A 17441-nucleotide genomic window follows, 5' to 3' on the forward strand; every position below is an offset into this window, starting at 1 on the left:
CTGACCTCCTGCTAATTTTGCAAACAGATCTTGCGTTTTTGGAAGTGGATACTGGTCCACGTTTAACCATGGATTTATGGTGACCTTGTAGTCTCCACATAATCTCACACTGTCATCCTTTTTAGGTATGCACACTATTGGAGCAGCCCACTCACTGTAATTAGTGGGTGAAATAACTCCTTCTGCCTCCAATTTAGTCAGTTCCTTTTCCACAGCTTCTCTTAATGCATATGGAACATTTCTTGGTTTATGGAACTTACTGCTTCTGGAGCAACATGTAGCTTGGCTTTAATACCCTTCAACTTGCCTAACTCAGGGTTGAACACTGATGCATACTGAGCACATACATCTTCCACTGTTTCTGGAGCCACTCTATTCACCTGTGACCAGTCTAGCTTCAGCTGGCTAATCCAGTCTCTACCCATCAAAGCAGGGCCTCTTCCTTTTACTACTAACAGTTCTAGTTTTTTAGTGGTCTCTTTACATTTCACTTTTGCCACAAATTTACCCATCAGCGGTAATGACTCTTGGCTGTACGTTTTAAGTACACAATTTGCTGAACTAAGTTTGACTGATTTAAATCTGCGCTTATACAGATTTTCAGATATCACTGACACTGCGGCACCAGTGTCTAGTTCCATCTTCACTCTTGAACCATTTACACTGACATACACATAATAAGGCTTAACAATGTCACCATTACCTGTGTTCATTTCAAACAAACCAAGATCTGGACTGTCCGATGCCCGATCTGGAATAGTGTCAGAGTTTGGTGCAGCTTCCATTTTGCACTGAACCACAACATCACTGGCTGCTCTGTCTTCTCTGACTTGATGTGACAGAAATTGGTTGTCGTCTGAATCCCCTTTAAACTCGTGCTTGTTGCCAGGATCTGCATACTGAGGCGCACCTTCATGAGGGTACTGCGGACCGGGCCAGCTGCAGACATCCTGCTGTTGAAGAACGCCGACATCATGGCGCTGCTTGAGAGCGCTGGATCGTCTCTTCACATCCAGATGCATGGTTCCCTTGGTCGTACTCGAACGGCCTCCTTCTTTGCGTGTGCGACAGGCTTTTGCTATGTGTCCCTTCTTCTTACACTCATGGCACTCGCTTTCTTTAAACCTGCAGTCATTCGGGTTGTGACTTTTTCCACCGCAACGATAACAGGGCTTCCCGGTAGCTCTATTCTTCTCAGCTTCGCGGTATTGTGTTTTAGCTTTCTTATCCACTACATGAGCCTTGAACGCTTTCTGTGCAAATTGCTGTGCACTGTCCTTAGTTACTTCAAAGGAGAACGCCATTTCTACAGCCAGCGGCAGCATCAAGTCTTTGGTGTGCGCGGTGCTGAGCAGCCGATCTCTGAGCTCACTGCTCTTTACCCCACAGACAAATCTATCACGCAGTGCTTCATCTAAGAAAGTCCCAAATTTACATGTAGCTGCTAATTTTCGTAAACTAGCCACGTACTCACTGATAGTTTCGTTGTCTTTTTGGTTTCTTCCGTGAAACTTGCACCTTTCTGCAATAAAGTTCGTCTTTGGTACGTAGTGCCTCTGCAGCAACTCCACCAACTCCTCATAGCTTTTCTCTGATGGTTTATCCGGAGCACATAGGTCCATGAGCAAGCTATGGGATCTTTTTCCCACCACCGTGAGAAACACCGACTTAGTTTTCTCCTCGTTAGTGTCCAAGTCGTTTGCCGCAAAATACTGTTCGAGACGCTCGCGGTAGTTGTCAAAACTTTCCTCACTTTCCTCGAAGTGAAAATCTTCAGGCTTTCCAAACGCCATCTTTGTAGCTCTGGTTCGGCGGTCCTTTCACTCACCAAAACGCTCGGCTTTTATGGTTCCGTTTTTGCCTCTATGGAGCCGCTCCCTGCGTACTCTGTGCTTTCCAACTTGAACATCCCATCCTCGTCGCCAAAATTCTGTTGTGTATGAAACACTGGGTTAAAATAAATGATGTCCAAGTAGGCAACTGGAACAACACATGGCAAACTTTTATTATCGAACATGGAACCCTTTTTCTTCTTCTGCGGTCCAGCTCACGCTCTTGTATAACGCAAGAGCGCCACCACTGGCGGATTGTTATATTTACTATCTGGAACACCACAATGTGCAATTGATTTATCATTGTTATTATTATTATTTTAGAAAGTTCATATGGCTGTAAGTTTACGTCTTTTGAATGCATTACTTAAATCCAAAAGGTTGCGATTTAGAAAAAAGAAATAAATGAAATGCCAAAATGTAACTAAATTAATTGTTCAGTAAAATAATCAGCTGCTCTGTGTCTTTATTATTATGTTTGGGCCAGCAATTAATATCTGTAAGACAAAATGAAATATCTGAGTTTATTAGGGCCCATCAGAACTCAGAATATTAAATGATGCAACATTGCCCTGATATTTCAAGTTCATTCTTGTTCTGTTACATAAAACAAAACATGCTTTCCATCCCTTCCTTTATTAAATCTTTATTTGTTCTAACGATCCTTGCTAGTAATCCAGTTTATAAAAATTAGTTGAAATTATTGTGGCATTCAGCATATTTCAGGATATAGCATAAGCACACTGAAGACTGCTAAACCTGTATATCTGAGTCAATGAGATTGAAGGTCATCTTTACAGAATGTCTGTCTTCATATTTCTGTTCTTTTAAATGCTGCTACTTCTCTCTGGTACAAATCAATGGAACGCATAAAAGAGCTAAGTGTGTCGGTAATATAATTTATAAGGTCATTTCATCTACAAAATTGAATTAATTTGGAACATGTTGTACTTTGTTCTAAAGTACAATCCATATTTTCACTCACCTTAATGGTTAATGCTGTTGGGGTCATGTGGACCTCTTCTGTTCTTGCTTTTGATCTGCAGTGCCTGATTAGGTCTGGTGAGACTTTTTTCTCAATATCAATGTCAATTTGATCTGTATTGTATTCTGCATTAGTCAATATAAAATTATGAGCAATCTTTTAGTGCTTTCTCTTGTTAGAATTTGAACTTTTTTGCCATTTTATAAGGAGTGTAAGTCAGTTAGATTGCATGCTAACTAATTTTTTACTGTCTGTAAATATGTTGGAATGGTGGTGTTTGAGTTTTGAGTTTTTGAAGAACCTTTAAAAATAAAACAGAAACTACATGTAATGCATAGCAGCTGGTTAGTTTATTTTGAGAGGAAATCATTTCTTGCATCTTGCATTAATTATTAAATCTGTCTCTTCAATAGGTTTTTTGTGAAGGCAGGCACCCCAAGCTTCATGGTTTTAGTAAAAGACTCGCCATTCTGCAAGCAGTTTTTGTCTGGAAAGAAAACCCATGGATTGTAGACACGGATACACGATATGAAAAAGTAAAGGACTGACCTGAGCGCTTTTGACAACAATTAAAAGACAACTGTCTGCTTGGCCTTGTTAATGAAACAGACTGTCTTAGCAAAACTTCATTACTGTCAACATGCTTGGTAGTATGTACAGGTTATTATGATTGTGATGTCTTCTTTTGATCATGGCCAAACATTTCTATTTTGATCCCATCTATGAAATCACGTGGTTCATTCAAATGTAACTTTATAAAAATGAGTGTTGATTCTCCATATGTTCTAGAAATAAATACTGCATGTCCTTCTGATGATGTCTTCATAGCTTTAATATGTAATAAGAAAATTCTTAAATAATACAAATAAAATGGAAAATCTAAAATGAAGGTCTAGAGACTTTGGGTTTCAAAGTTGACCAAAAGAGTTTTGGTCGACTTCTCATCGTGTGGAAATGGCCGTAGATCAGACCCTTCCTACATAGATTACAGGTAATAGTTGCTTTGCTAAGATCATTGTTAACATGAAGGCTAAAAAAAAATATTTGATTAATTGTCATGAAAAGAATATTGAAGTTATGGAGTAATTGTTAACTGGAGCAAGCAGGCTCAAAAAAGGCCCTTCACTGAAAGAACTACATATTTAAATCAATCTGAATTGTACAAAAATATATACATTTGCATTTAAGATGGAAAATCTCTATTCTATCCAGGACTTCTCAGGTGGCCTAGTTTTAGCTTTATCTGATTCATTTTAATTGATTTGCTCATTTGCATCTTAAAATGTTGTATAAAGAAATGCTAAATGACAAATCTGTAGAATGTACACATTTTATTATCAGACTAATCACCAGAATAATCAATAGGATAACCAATTATTAAAATAGTTGCATCTTTGTCTGCCTAACTCCCAGAATTACCGATTTGATAGATTTTCGTCACGCTTGCCACTGATAAATTATCCGAACACATAAAAGAAGATATCTATGTATAACTAAATAAACTAGCACTGAAAAGAATCCGATTAAAGAAAAATTATGCATACATTTGTAGTGAATGTCATATGAAATATTAATATTACACAAAGTAAGCTATGCCTGTGATGGATCAGTTTAACCTCCAGCAAAAACACCCTGAGAGTGCAGAAGACAAGAAAAACCAACACTTCTACTCCTCACTTGGCACCAGAACATGTTTTATCCAAAGAAGTCTCCTCACTCTTTGCTGACACAATTTTTTCACCCCGACCCAGTGGGAAAAAAAAGACTTCTGCTATAAACATACATATAAGACAGCTCTTCAGTTGTTTTGCTTTATTTCATGCTGACAACCAGATTTAGGACAATATAGTGCTGTGTTTTACCCTGTTCTGAAGGCACACAGTCAAACTGGACATATCTCCCTCCCTGACAGCTAATGTTATGTTTACCAACACACATTCATGTGAAACATTCTAGGAAAATGTTTATATGCTTTAGGGACATTTTTCAAAGCTGGTTCTCCCTGGTTTTACACTACCAGAGAATTGGGAAGGTGAGAAAAGGTCAGCGACTGTCACTCAACATGTTTCACTGTTAAAAAAAATTGCTGGACTTTGAGTGGGACTTCGTCTAGATAGGGCACAACTATCTTTTTATAGTGCTATTATGTGGGGGTTCTTTTTCAACTTTAGTGGAACTGCTCACTAAATACTCCTATAACACTGTAGCAACACTGCAACTACCTTGACAGTAATGTTTGTTCAAGTTCTTGAAGGAAATTATGGTAATTCTTAAACCATTTGAAGTAATAGCAATACCAGTAGAGTGTATGAAATAGTTAAAAGAGTTTTAAAGTTGCTTTCATATGAATGAGGAAATGACAGAGAGGAGAACAGATCTGGAACAGATAATGGATCAGGAAGTGCAGAGAATTAGCAAGGAGGTGATGATGTTTATTTTAGAGAGAAAAAAAGTAAGAAAAACAATGAGGAGACCTAAAGTGTAAACTTGAATATTTTGATTTGGTTGGGGTAGAGCTCCTATGTAAAAATATTTTTTGCTTACTACATGTTGGAAAGGCAGTGAGCTGCAGCACCAAGAGACGTTTAGTTTGTATTAAGTTCTCAACAGACATTTAATGGCGAACATTGATAAGAGCAGTCTTTAGTTTAGAACTGTGCAACAATTATACTGACACTGTTTGCACAAGACCCCTGCAGTGTTTGCTTTGTAAATTCAGTTAAGCATATGAGTTATGAGTGTTTAAGCTTTAGTTGTAAGTTAGTTATGTGTAGATGGAAATGTTGCAAGTAGGTATCCCAAGTAGTTTTATTAATACAAACAGCATGTGTTTCTGGTTTTGTTGTTTCCCTTGTAGACCTTTCCATAAGGGATTTATCTCTGCATCACAGAGATAAATAGCAACACACATCACAATATTCCAACAGAGAGGTAATAACTGCATGTATAATTTATTAAGGTATTTTGTTTGTATACTTCCTCTTAGATGCGTCTCTTAGTTAGAAAAACTGAACTTCACAACAAGATTTACCTGTTTGTCTACTTTTAAAGCACTATCAACAATAATAAAGCTCATGTTGCTTTAGTTGCCCATTTTAGTTCATTTGCATATTTAGATCTCATGTTTTTCATCTTTTGCTTAATTAATGCGCCATAGATTTTCTTATTTATGACATAAATATAGAAATCACGAGAAAAAAACAAATATACCACTGTGTAACAAAGTTGCATTATGTGAATTTCACTTTTTCCAAATGGTTTACATTTTTATATTTTAATTGTTGTTAAAGGAGATGTGCTTATGCATAAAGGCATTTGGCGAAAACTATATATATAAAAAATAGTAATTAGCCTTATAACTCTTAGTGAATTGTATAAGACAGCATTACAGAATCAATTAGAGACAAACAATAAGGTCCAGTCACTCAATTTTTATTTCTTTTTTTGTTATTGATGAGTTTAGATCTACAAATTAATGAAGTAGTTATACATTGTCTATAATAATGTAAATATACATATGAACTGAAACAACTCAAGCTCAACACTTTTTTTGAAGTGTTAAGAGTCGAATAAATTTTTGAATAGAGTACAGAATCCTGTTATACACCAACATGATCATGGCTGATCTGAGCAGATTTCATTATTTACAAGTTTGCTCAGATGTTGTTAGGAATTATAAGCATCGGGTTCTGTAACAGATTTCTGAGACTCTGTAAGACATTGAGGAGAGTTTTGATACCCATCAGGACTTTGACAAAGGTTTAGATACTCAGCAGGACTTTGATGATGAGTTTCAAACCCACCAGTATTTTGAGGGGGGTTTTGATACCCAGTAGGATTCTGAGTAGGGTTTTGATACCCAGTAGGATTCGGAGGAGGTTTTTGATACCCAGTAGGATTCGGAGGAGGGTTTTGATACCCAGTAGGATTCGGAGGAGGGTTTTGATACCCAGTAGGATTCGGAGGAGGTTTTTGATACCCAGTAGGATTCTGAGGAGGGTTTTGATACCCAGTAGGATTCTGAGTAGGGTTTTGATACCCAGTAGGATTCGGAGGAGGGTTTTGATACCCAGTAGGATTCGGAGGAGGTTTTTGATACCCAGTAGGATTCTGAGGAGGTTTTTGATACCCAGTAGGATTCGGAGGAGGGTTTTGATACCCAGTAGGATTCTGAGGAGGGTTTTGATTACCACCAGGAAACTGAGAAGGGTTTTGAAACCAAGGAGGAAAGTTGTGAAACATTTCTGGGTTTTGAGCAGGGTTTTGAACGCCAACAGAAGGTGGAGAAGACCTTGGATTAGCCGTCATGACAGGATTAGCCTGCACATTGACCACAGTTTGAGGCTGTTGCACTGCAATGACAGGAGTTTGGTCCCTTTGTTCATGTTTCGTCTGACGGCAGGTGCACCGGAAACTACATATGTCATGACAGAAGGAAGCCTGAAAGTAAACACATTGAAACTTTTTATAACATTGCACTTTCATTTCAAAATGAGTTCAAGTGACTGTAAATTTGTCATACCATTATTCCGTGTTTGTTGGAATGGAAGCTCTCTTAGACTATATAGCAGGGGGAATAAACAGAGGAATCTCACAGGCTTCACATGCAGAAGGAGTCAGGATGTTACACAAAGGCAGACAGTTGCTCTCTTTAAATGATGCTAAAACAGTGCAGGATATGGAGAGGCACAGCAACCTGGAGAACACACAAACATACAGCATGGAAGGCTTGTTGTTTTAAATGTAAAAATAATAACAAAAATGTCTTGAACAGTTTATTCTCACAACAATGAGAACAGCAAACAGACATATCCACTGTCTGTTCAGTCTGACCTGTTCTAACTAGGCAGAGTTTCTACCTACTTATACTTGAGATATCACAAAGTTTCTGGAAACCTACACTTCTAACTTGTTAACAAAAACCTTTAAAACCTTGAAACATTGAAAATAAGTGAGTTTTTCCATTCTTATTTGTTTTCAGTACAGTGAAAACATAATGAGAGTCACATGAATGTGGCTTCAGCTGGAAGAGGCAGACTAAATACCTTTTTGGATTTTTCAAAGAAGCAGAAGCTATTTTCTAAAATTCCACTAACACTCCCTAAGTAGAATAATTGTAGTCATATTAAATAAACTTTCACTTTAAGTTACGGTGTAATATTTTTTCTCCATGTCACTACTTTTCTTCTTTCAAATGAAATGTAAAGAGAGATGATAATTAAGACACAATGCTTTTTGAATACATTTTTAAAACTATTCACAGAATTTCTTTATCTCTGTACTATTACTATCAAAGGATAACTTCTGCGATTTTACTGACCTTCTTGTAGACACAATGATACAAAAAAGGTAAATAGTTGAATAATTTGAAATACAAGTTCTAGATCTAAAACAATAAAATTAGGAAAAGCTAGAGTTATTCATCTTTATAGTCTAGAAAATGTAACAATATTTACCTTCATTCATATGGAAATGTATGTAGAAAACACTGTCTAACTGAACATAAGTAAAACTTTTTACCTGTTTTTGTGGGAGATCTTTGTTGTGCTTCCATAGGTAACAGTAAATGCGTCGATTCTAGTAAGGTTTGCTTTCTCTGGGCCACGAAATATGCTGCAAAACCTGTGACCCATCAATCATGGCAGCCATTTCAATTACCAGACATCTGCTTCCTCATCTGAATGTTCTGAATCAAGATGGTAAATGATTTCACTTTGATGTTGCTGTTGCATTTTGCTATCCATGCATTTCTTAAAGAAGCTCGAGTTTTGCTGTTGTGTGTTGAGTCATGCATTGGAAGAGCAGACATTTTGTTTTGTAATTTGTTTTTGAAACAGGCATCCTCCTTAGCTTGGTGTGATGTGCAATTGATTTATTATTGTTATTATTATTATTTTAGAAAGTTCATATGGCTGTAAGTTTACGTCTTTTGAATGCATTACTTAAATCCAAAAGGTTGCGATTTAGAAAAAAGAAATAAATGAAATGCCAAAATGTAACTAAATTAATTGTACAGTAAAATAATCAGCTGCTCTGTGTCTTTATTATTATGTTTGGGCCAGCAATTAATATCTGTAAGACAAAATGAAATATCTGAGTTTATTAGGGCCCATCAGAACTCAGAATATTAAATGATGCAACATTGCCCTGATATTTCAAGTTCATTCTTGTTCTGTTACATAAAACAAAACATGCTTTCCATCCCTTCCTTTATTAAATCTTTATTTGTTCTAACGATCCTTGCTAGTAATCCAGTTTATAAAAATTAGTTGAAATTATTGTGACATTCAGCATATTTCAGGATATAGCATAAGCACACTGAAGACTGCTAAACCTGTATATCTGAGTCAATGAGATTTAAGGTAATCTTTACAGAATGTCTGTCTTCATATTTCTGTTCTTTTAAATGCTGCTACTTCTCTCTGGTACAAATCAATGGAACGCATAAAAGAGCTAAGTGTGTCGGTAATATAATTTATAAGGTCATTTCATCTACAAAATTGAATTAATTTGGAACATGTTGTACTTTGTTCTAAAGTACAATCCATATTTTCACTCACCTTAATGGTTAATGCTGTTGGGGTCATGTGGACCTCTTCTGTTCTTGCTTTTGATCTGCAGTGCCTGATTAGGTCTGGTGAGACTTTTTTCTCAATATCAATGTCAATTTATTTATTATAGGAGATAAAAACAATAGATGGTGAAGAAAGTGCTGTACAATCTATACTATAACTATAATGACGATGAGAACAAGAAATATATATATATATATAAAGGCAATATTACAACAAAATATACTCAATGACTCTCATGATAAAAAAAACACCCTTATACTCAGTTTGGATCAAATGCCAAAGAATAAAAATGGCTCTTGAGCAAAGATTTAATCCAATTGAGAAGTAATAACTGTATGAATCATTTTTTCAAAGTCTTTTATTAGGAGGTAATTTTTCACCTTAGATATTTGTCTTAGTTGGAAAAAACTGGACTTTGCAAAATTTGTCTAGTATCAAAGCACTACCGAAAATAAAGAAGTTTAGGTTGATTTAAAAGTTCTTTTTAATTCATTTGCATATTTGGATTATATGTCTTTCATCTTCTGTTTGGTTAACACTCCATAGCTTTTCTATATGGCTTAGGTTGTGCCAGTTTGGTGGTCAAACACAGTGATTCCATGGTAATTAAACCAGCCAGTCTCTTCTTTGCATGTCTTACTTTTTTCTTCCTCTCTAAAACAAACATCATTAATTCAATCTGTAGAGACTCAGACAGACAAAGGGTAACCATTAGAAAAGTTTAATGACAATATGATTTAAATCTTTGGCGCCTGGGCCCCGGCTAAGGACATTGATCATCGCAAACTTTGCGGTGGGCTTGGATGAGCATTCCGTATGCTGAGAGGAACGTCATCCCCCCGGGACCCGGCACTGGTGGTGGAGGCGATGAAGGATGTGGCCTGATGCTGAGCGAGTGGAGGTGAAGGGGTGGAGGTCGGTTGAGCTCTGCTGGAAAGCGCACGACGCCATGGATGGCTGTCCTTATCAGCTGGGGCTTGGACGGTGATTGGACCTGACGAGTCTTGGACCGGCGTTGAGCAATCAACGGTGATGAGCCGGAAGTTCCGGCTGGATGATGCAGGTGGGGCTAAAAGAGTCTTCCAGATTGAATTTACGCCTAGGCTTCATTTAGAGTCAAACAATAAGGTTAAGTCACATGCAATGTTTATAATAAAGTAAATTCCCATATCAACTCAAATTACTCAAATTCAACACGTTTTTTGGACGTATTGGCAGTTAATTGACGTTTTGGATAAAGTAAAGAATCCCATTGTACACCAACATAATCATGAATGATCAGAGAAAATTACATTGAATACCAACAAGACTTTAAGGAGGATTTTGATTACCACCAGGATATTGAGAGGGGTATGAAACAATGAAGGGCTTTAAGGTTAGAAGGGAAACATAATTGGGTTTTGAGCAGGCTTTTGAACACCAACAGCATTTGAAGAAGACCTTTGATTAACTGTCATGACAGGATTAGCCTGCACATTGATCACAGTTTGAGGCTGTTGCATTGGAATGACAGGAGTTTCTTGAGGTTTCTTCACACAGCAGGTGCACTGGAAACTACATATGTCATAGCAAAAGGAAGCCTAAAAGCAAACACATTGAAACTTTTTATAACATTGCACTTTCATTTCAAAATGAGTTCAGGTGACTGTAAATTTGTCATACCATTATTCCGTGTTTGTTGGAATGGAAGCTCTCTTAGACTATATAGCAGGGGGAATAAACAGAGGAATCTCACAGGCTTCACATGCAGAAGGAGTCAGGATGTTACACAAAGGCAGACAGTTGCTCTCTTTAAATGATGCTAAAACAGTGCAGGATATGGAGATGCACAGCAACCTGGAGAACACACAAACATACAGCATGGAAGGCTTGTTGTTTTAAATGTAAAAATAATAACAAAAATGTCTTGAACAGTTTATTCTCACAACAATGAGAACAGCAAACAGACATATCCACTGTCTGTTCAGTCTGACCTGTTCTAACTAGGCAGAGTTTCTACCTACTTATACTTGAGATATCACAAAGTTTCTGGAAACCTACACTTCTAACTTGTTAACAAAAACCTTTAAAACCTTGAAACATTGAAAATGAGTGATTTTTTTCCATTCTTATTTGTTTTCAGTACAGTGAAAACATAATGAGAGTCACATGAATGTGGCTTCAGCTGGAAGAGGCAGACTAAATACCTTTTTGGATTTTTCAAAGAAGCAGAAGCTATTTTCTAAAATTCCACTAACACTCCCTAAGTAGGTTAATTGTAGTCATATTAAATAAACTTTCACTTTAAGTTACGGTGTAATATTTTCTCTCCATGTCACTACTTATCTTCTATCAAATGAAATGTAAAGAGAGATGATAATTTAGACACAATGCTTTTTGAATACATTTTTAAAACTATTCACAGAATTTCTTTATCTCTGTACTATTACTATCAAATGATAACTTCTGCGATTTTACTGACCTTCTTGTAGACACAATGATACAAAAAAAGTAGATAATTGAATAATGTGAAATACAAGTTCTAAATCTAAAACAATAAAATTAGGAAAAGCTAGAGTTATTCATCTTTATAGTCTAGAAAATGTAACAACATTCACCTTCATTCATATGGAAATGTATGTAGAAAACACTGTCTAACTGTACATAAGTAAAACTTTTTACCTGTTTTTGTGGGAGATCTTTGTTGCACTTCCATAGGTAACAGTAAATGCGTTGATTCTGGTAAGGTTTGCTTTCTCTGGGCCACAAAATATGCTGCAAAACCTGTGACCCATCAATCATGGCAGCCATTTCAATTACCAGACATCTGCTTCCTCATCTGAATGTTCTGAATCAAGATGGTAAATGATTTCACTTTGATGTTGCTGTTGCATTTTGCTATCCATGTATTTCTTAAAGAAGCTCGAGTTTTGCTGTTACATAAAACAAAACATGCTTTCCATCCCTTCCTTTATTAAATCTTTATTTGTTCTAACGATCCTTGCTAGTAATCCAGTTTATAAAAATTATTTGAAATTATTGTGACATTCAGCATATCTCAGGTTGTAGCATAAGCACACTGAAGACTGCTAAACCTGTATATCTGAGTCAATGAGATTTAAGGTAATCTTTACAGAATGTCTGTATTCATATTTCTGTTCTTTTAAATGCTGCTACTTCTCTCTGGTACAAATCAATGGAACGCATAAAAGAGCTAAGTGTGTCGGTAATATAATTTGTAGGGTCATTTCATCTGCAAAGTTTATTTAATTTGGAACATGTTGTACTTTGGGGCTCAGGTGGGAAAGGTTCTACTGCCTTCCAATTCTTAGTCCCAAATTTAATTTATATATATATATATCTATATATATTAATGTATCTGCACCCATATTTTCACTCACCTTAATGGTTAATGCTGTTGGGGTCATGTGGACCTCTTCTGTTCTTGCTTTTGATCTGCAGTGCCTGATTAGGTCTGGTGAGACTTTTTTCTCAATATCAATGTCAATTTATTTATTATAGGACATAAAAACAATAGATGGTGAAGAAAGTGCTGTACAATCTATACTTTGACTATAATGATGATGAGAACAAGAAATATATATATATATAAAGGCAATATTACAACAAAATATACTCAATGACTGTCATTATTAAAAAAAAAAACCCTCAAACTCAGTTTGGATCAAATGGCAAAGAATAAAAATGGCTCTTGAGCAAAGATTTAATCCAATTGAGAAGTAATAACTGTATGAATCATTTTTTCAAAGTCTTTTATTAGGAGGTAATTTTTCACCTTAGAAATTTGTCTTAGTTGGAAAAAACTGGACTTTGCAAAATTTGTCTAGTATCAAAGCAGTACCGAAAATAAAGAAGTTTAGGTTGATTTAAAGCTCTTTTTAATTCATTTGCATATTTGGATTATATGTCTTTCATCTTCTGTTTGGTTAACACTCCATAGCTTTTCTATATGGTTTAGGTTGTGCCAGTTTGGTGGTCAAACACAGTGATTCCATGGTAATTAAACCAGCCAGTCTCTTCTTTGCATGTCTTACTTTTTTCTTCCTCTCTAAAACAAACACCACTACCTCCTAATATGTTGATGTAATCTAGTTTTCTAAAAAATAAATTTCAGTAACTGTAAGTCATAAATATAAAAATGGCCAGAGACAAAACATGCATACCTCTGTGGCTAATAAATCTTCATCACATGAATTGATCTTTTTGTCACATTTTAGAATTTTATATTTTTAATTAATTACCTGTAATACAATAACTGTACAACTGTTCTAAGTAGATGTACCTGTACATAAACAAAGACATTTGGTGTAACTTCTATAAACATTCTAATTATTTTGGGAATTTTTAATTTTTACTCTTGTATAATGAGTTATATAAGACATCATTAATTAGAGTCAAACAATAAGGTCAAGTCACTCAGTTTTTATTTATCATTTTGTTCTTGACACTGTTTACAAATCAATTTAACATTTTCCATTTCAAAGTAATAAAGTAGTCATGCAATGTTTATAATAAAGTAAATACACATATGAACTAAATTTACTCAAATTCAACACATTTTTCGGACGTATTGGCAGTTAATTGATATTTTGGATAAAGTAAAGAATCCCATTATACACCAACATGATCATGAATGATCAGAGAAACTTACATTTTTCACAAGTTTGTTCAGATGTTGTTAGGAATTATAAGCATTAGAACTTTTAACAGGACTTTGGGACTTCAGAATATTGAGGAGGGTTTTGAAAACCAGCAGGAGGTGGAGAAGGGTTTTGATTAATCGTCATGACAGGATTAGCCTGCACGTTGATCACAGTAGTTTGTTGTTGGGGCTGCTGCACCACAGTGACAGGAGCCCCACCCTTCAGCTCACGATGCATCTGACACCAGGAGCACCAGACACAGAAACATGAAATTGCCATGTCTTCACAGAGGGAACCCTGAAAGCAAACGCATTGAAAGTTTTCATAATGTAATGTACCACTTCAAAATGAATCCAGATGAGTGTAAAATATGTCATACTTTTATTCGATATTTGTGCCGAATGGAAGCCCTAAGAGAAATTGCCGCAGGGGGGACAATCAGAGGAATCCCACAGGCTGCAAGTACAGCGGGAGTCAGAATGTCACATAAAGGCAGACAGTAGTTCTCTTGAAATAATCCTGAAACAGTGCAGGCAAGGCAAGGCCAGCACCAGAACCCGTAGCAACCTGGAAAACACAGAGACAGACAGATGCAGAGCAGTGAAATGGTCGTAGGTAATTATAAAGTATATTGTTTTGAATTTAAGGAAAAAAAGAAATGACTTACAAGTACTGCAATCTGCACAGCAGTCAAATAGACCAGTTTTCCACTCTCTGAGGGGAGGTTCTGCCATCCTATCTTGAAGTTCAGCCACAAACTGAACTACGACCCTGTGTGATCAGAAAATAAATGAGTCAGTTTTTGACAAAACAACACACCGTAACATAATAAACTAAAGTGCAAAGGTATTTTTGGAAACAAATGGCTATGTAGAAATAGTCCAAGTTGATATAATTTCTGTCATGATACAATGGAAACCCACTGTGTCTCTAAATCTGTGATACATCGTGTTACTTCTCCTGTTTCAGACGATTATTGTTTCAGTCTGACAAACTGCTGGTAAAGATATTGTGATCAAATCTGTGCCTCAGAATTCATAATGCATGTCACCTTTAAAGATCTATGAAGAATTTAAGTTGAAATTTTCTTAAGAAATTGCAACCGATATATTTACAATAACTCTTGTACATATATCAGTTATAACTCTTGTAAATATATATTTATGTGTTTTGCACATATTACTAACAAGTCTAGACTTCACTTACTGAATGTTTCCACCAATTATTTTGGAAAACTTCAAGTGCATCAGGAACAAACGCAATTAAAAGAAAAATAGACTTATTGAAAGTAAGATTTGAGTCCTTCCTGATTGACTGCTCATTCTTTTTGCCCTGATTTTCATTAAGCGCAGATAAATTTAGAACAAGATGGCTCAGCAGGTTTGCTGAACATACACTCAGCAAACAGGAATTCAGAACTTACAGAGGAATGTATAAACAAGTGAGTTGCTTCCTGATTTTTTGCATACCTAAAAAACTGTTTGTCAACTAGTAAAACTTGACTAACAAACCTAAGGAGTAACAATCAGTACTGGAAAAAGTACTCAAAAAGAACTGTGTATTTGTACTTATACTAAGGTAAAAGTACAAATACAGACAAAATATACTCTAATAAAAGTACCACATTAACATTTTTACTTGAGTAAAAGTAAAAAAGTACTGGCTTTTAAAAATACTTAAGTATTAAAAGTAAAAGTACTTGCTGAATGAATTACCTAATTGCTAAAACAGTATCATTAAGTGTAGCCTACCTATAGTATTTTATTTTAATACATCAGATATGTTCCATTTTAATGAACAATGCCATAGATAAAGTATGCTTTTATTTTGGGTTTGCTCTGACGGTAAAGTTGGACGAAGCGCTGCTGATTTTACCTGTCGCAATATCTTATGATTTATGTTGCGGGATTCTATTTCTGACGATTAGACAGACATCTTCTCCCGCTCAGAGGAAACCACTGCGCATGTCTTGGAGCTTCACGTGCGAGTGAAAGGAGGAGGTGATGGGTAACAACAGACACACGTAATTAGTAAGTCACGTAATTGTTTGGATTTTACAGCGCCACTTTAAGTCCCTGAACAAAAAGTAAATAAAATATAATTACATCCAAGTGCAATGCGACTTAGATGTAACGAGTAACGCGACGGGTTTGTAGAAATGTAGTGAAGTAGAAAGTACAGATATTTACTGTAAAATGTAGTAGAGTAAAAGTCAAAATTACACATGGTTAAATCTACTTAAGTAAAGTAGATACGTAAAAATTGTACTTAAGTTACTGTACAAGTAAGGAAGTGTACAAGTAACGAAGTGTCCAAGTAACGAAGTGGTGGGAAGTAACCGCTGCTTAAGATCTCATGGCATCTATTAAAAATATTTTGCTCAATTAAAATTTAGGACTGTAATGTATCTTTTGCATTTTACTTTTCTGTCTTTCTCATGCTGTTTTATTTTTATGTTATTTGAATCCCAGCAGCTTAGACAATCAGCATGATGTGTCTGTCTTGCACCGTTGGACAGATTTGCTCTGGAAATTGGGAAGTAAGCAAAAATCACAACCTCAAAATAAAATGTTTGTTTTGTTTTTTGAGTGTTTTGTCACAACTAAGAATGAAAATTTGTTAGACTAGTTAAAGGTTTGTCATTGTCCCTTTTTAATGAATCCACCTGTAATTTAAGTTCCTAGCTTTTCACTCTGTTCAGTTCATTTCAACTCATTTCATTCAGATAGTTTGAAGAAAGGGCTGATGGCTGCTAATTAAGATTTTCCCATTGATTATTTACTTCTCATCAGAAACTAGCTTCTTGGTTGAATTATTTAAAACTGATATTGTAAGAATCTGAAATATGTTTGTGTAAAGTAATGAAATTAAACAAGGCAACAGAGAGTTAACGCACAACAACATCGTGAAGTGAAATAACTTTAGAAACCAGAACACTTTTCAACCATGATTTTATCAGAGCGTGAAGCTGCGTTGCTGCAGGGCATTGTCCATCTAATTGTGGTTTGTCACTTTTTATCTTCTTTTTTAAGGTAAATGTAAAGAGAAGTAGTTTATAAGTGTAATGCCTTCTGAATATTTTTTAAGCTATCTACAAAATTGATTTTATCTTAGCTCTTATCTGTATTATTATCATGTAATGATAATTTTTGAATTTTTATAGCTCTTAGACCTTCTGACAGACACGTTGACATAAAATAAAAGTAAATATTTGAACAATTTCAAAGACAAGTTATAAACTTAAAATAATTCAATTAAAAAAACTAAAGTAGCCTATTTTGTCTTCACTTTCAAGTAAATGTAAAAATGTTTAGATGTATTCAGTTAGGAATGTTTGTATAAAACTTTGACTAAACTATACATAAGTAAAACTTTTACCTGCTTTTGTGGAAGATCTTCCTTGCAC

At 35.5% G+C, this 17441-nt stretch overlaps 2 protein-coding genes and 1 long non-coding RNA gene across 3 annotated transcripts; all 3 read right to left on the reverse strand.

The window, feature by feature from the left end:
* Positions 1 to 6233: 6233 nt before the first annotated feature.
* On the reverse strand, positions 6234 to 8387 carry LOC122838492 (leucine-rich repeat extensin-like protein 3). The gene is made up of 3 exons (XM_044129186.1): positions 8338 to 8387; positions 7340 to 7513; positions 6234 to 7257 (listed from the first exon to the last, which is right to left on the reverse strand). Exons 2-3 carry the CDS (start codon positions 7340 to 7342, stop codon positions 6484 to 6486), a joined length of 777 nt encoding a protein of 258 aa, XP_043985121.1. The 5' UTR covers positions 7343 to 7513; positions 8338 to 8387; the 3' UTR covers positions 6234 to 6483.
* Positions 8388 to 10409: 2022 nt separating this feature from the next.
* On the reverse strand, positions 10410 to 12164 carry LOC122838582. The gene is made up of 3 exons (XR_006371919.1): positions 12054 to 12164; positions 11055 to 11228; positions 10410 to 10972 (listed from the first exon to the last, which is right to left on the reverse strand). It is a non-coding gene; the product is annotated as an uncharacterized LOC122838582 (long non-coding RNA).
* Positions 12165 to 13794: 1630 nt separating this feature from the next.
* Positions 13795 to 17441, reverse strand: LOC122838454 (cornifelin-like). The gene is made up of 4 exons (XM_044129108.1): positions 17414 to 17441; positions 14703 to 14806; positions 14415 to 14602; positions 13795 to 14332 (listed from the first exon to the last, which is right to left on the reverse strand). Exons 2-4 carry the CDS (start codon positions 14767 to 14769, stop codon positions 14096 to 14098), a joined length of 492 nt encoding a protein of 163 aa, XP_043985043.1. The 5' UTR covers positions 14770 to 14806; positions 17414 to 17441; the 3' UTR covers positions 13795 to 14095.

This window comes from Gambusia affinis, linkage group LG10 (assembly GCF_019740435.1).
Source record: "Gambusia affinis linkage group LG10, SWU_Gaff_1.0, whole genome shotgun sequence".
Taxonomy (NCBI): Eukaryota; Metazoa; Chordata; class Actinopteri; order Cyprinodontiformes; family Poeciliidae; genus Gambusia; species Gambusia affinis.

Bases quoted from the DNA above. Each gene is read 5' to 3' on its own strand.
- LOC122838454 (XM_044129108.1), bottom strand. From the start codon at position 14,769: ATGGCAGAACCTCCCCTCAGAGAGTGGAAAACTGGTCTATTTGACTGC. The intron at 14,603-14,702 runs GTAAGTCATTTC...TGTGTTTTCCAG, and splicing joins CTGTGCAGATTGCAGTACTT to GTTGCTACGGGTTCTGGTGC. The intron at 14,333-14,414 runs GTATGACATATT...GTTTGCTTTCAG, and splicing joins GGCACAAATATCGAATAAAA to GGTTCCCTCTGTGAAGACAT.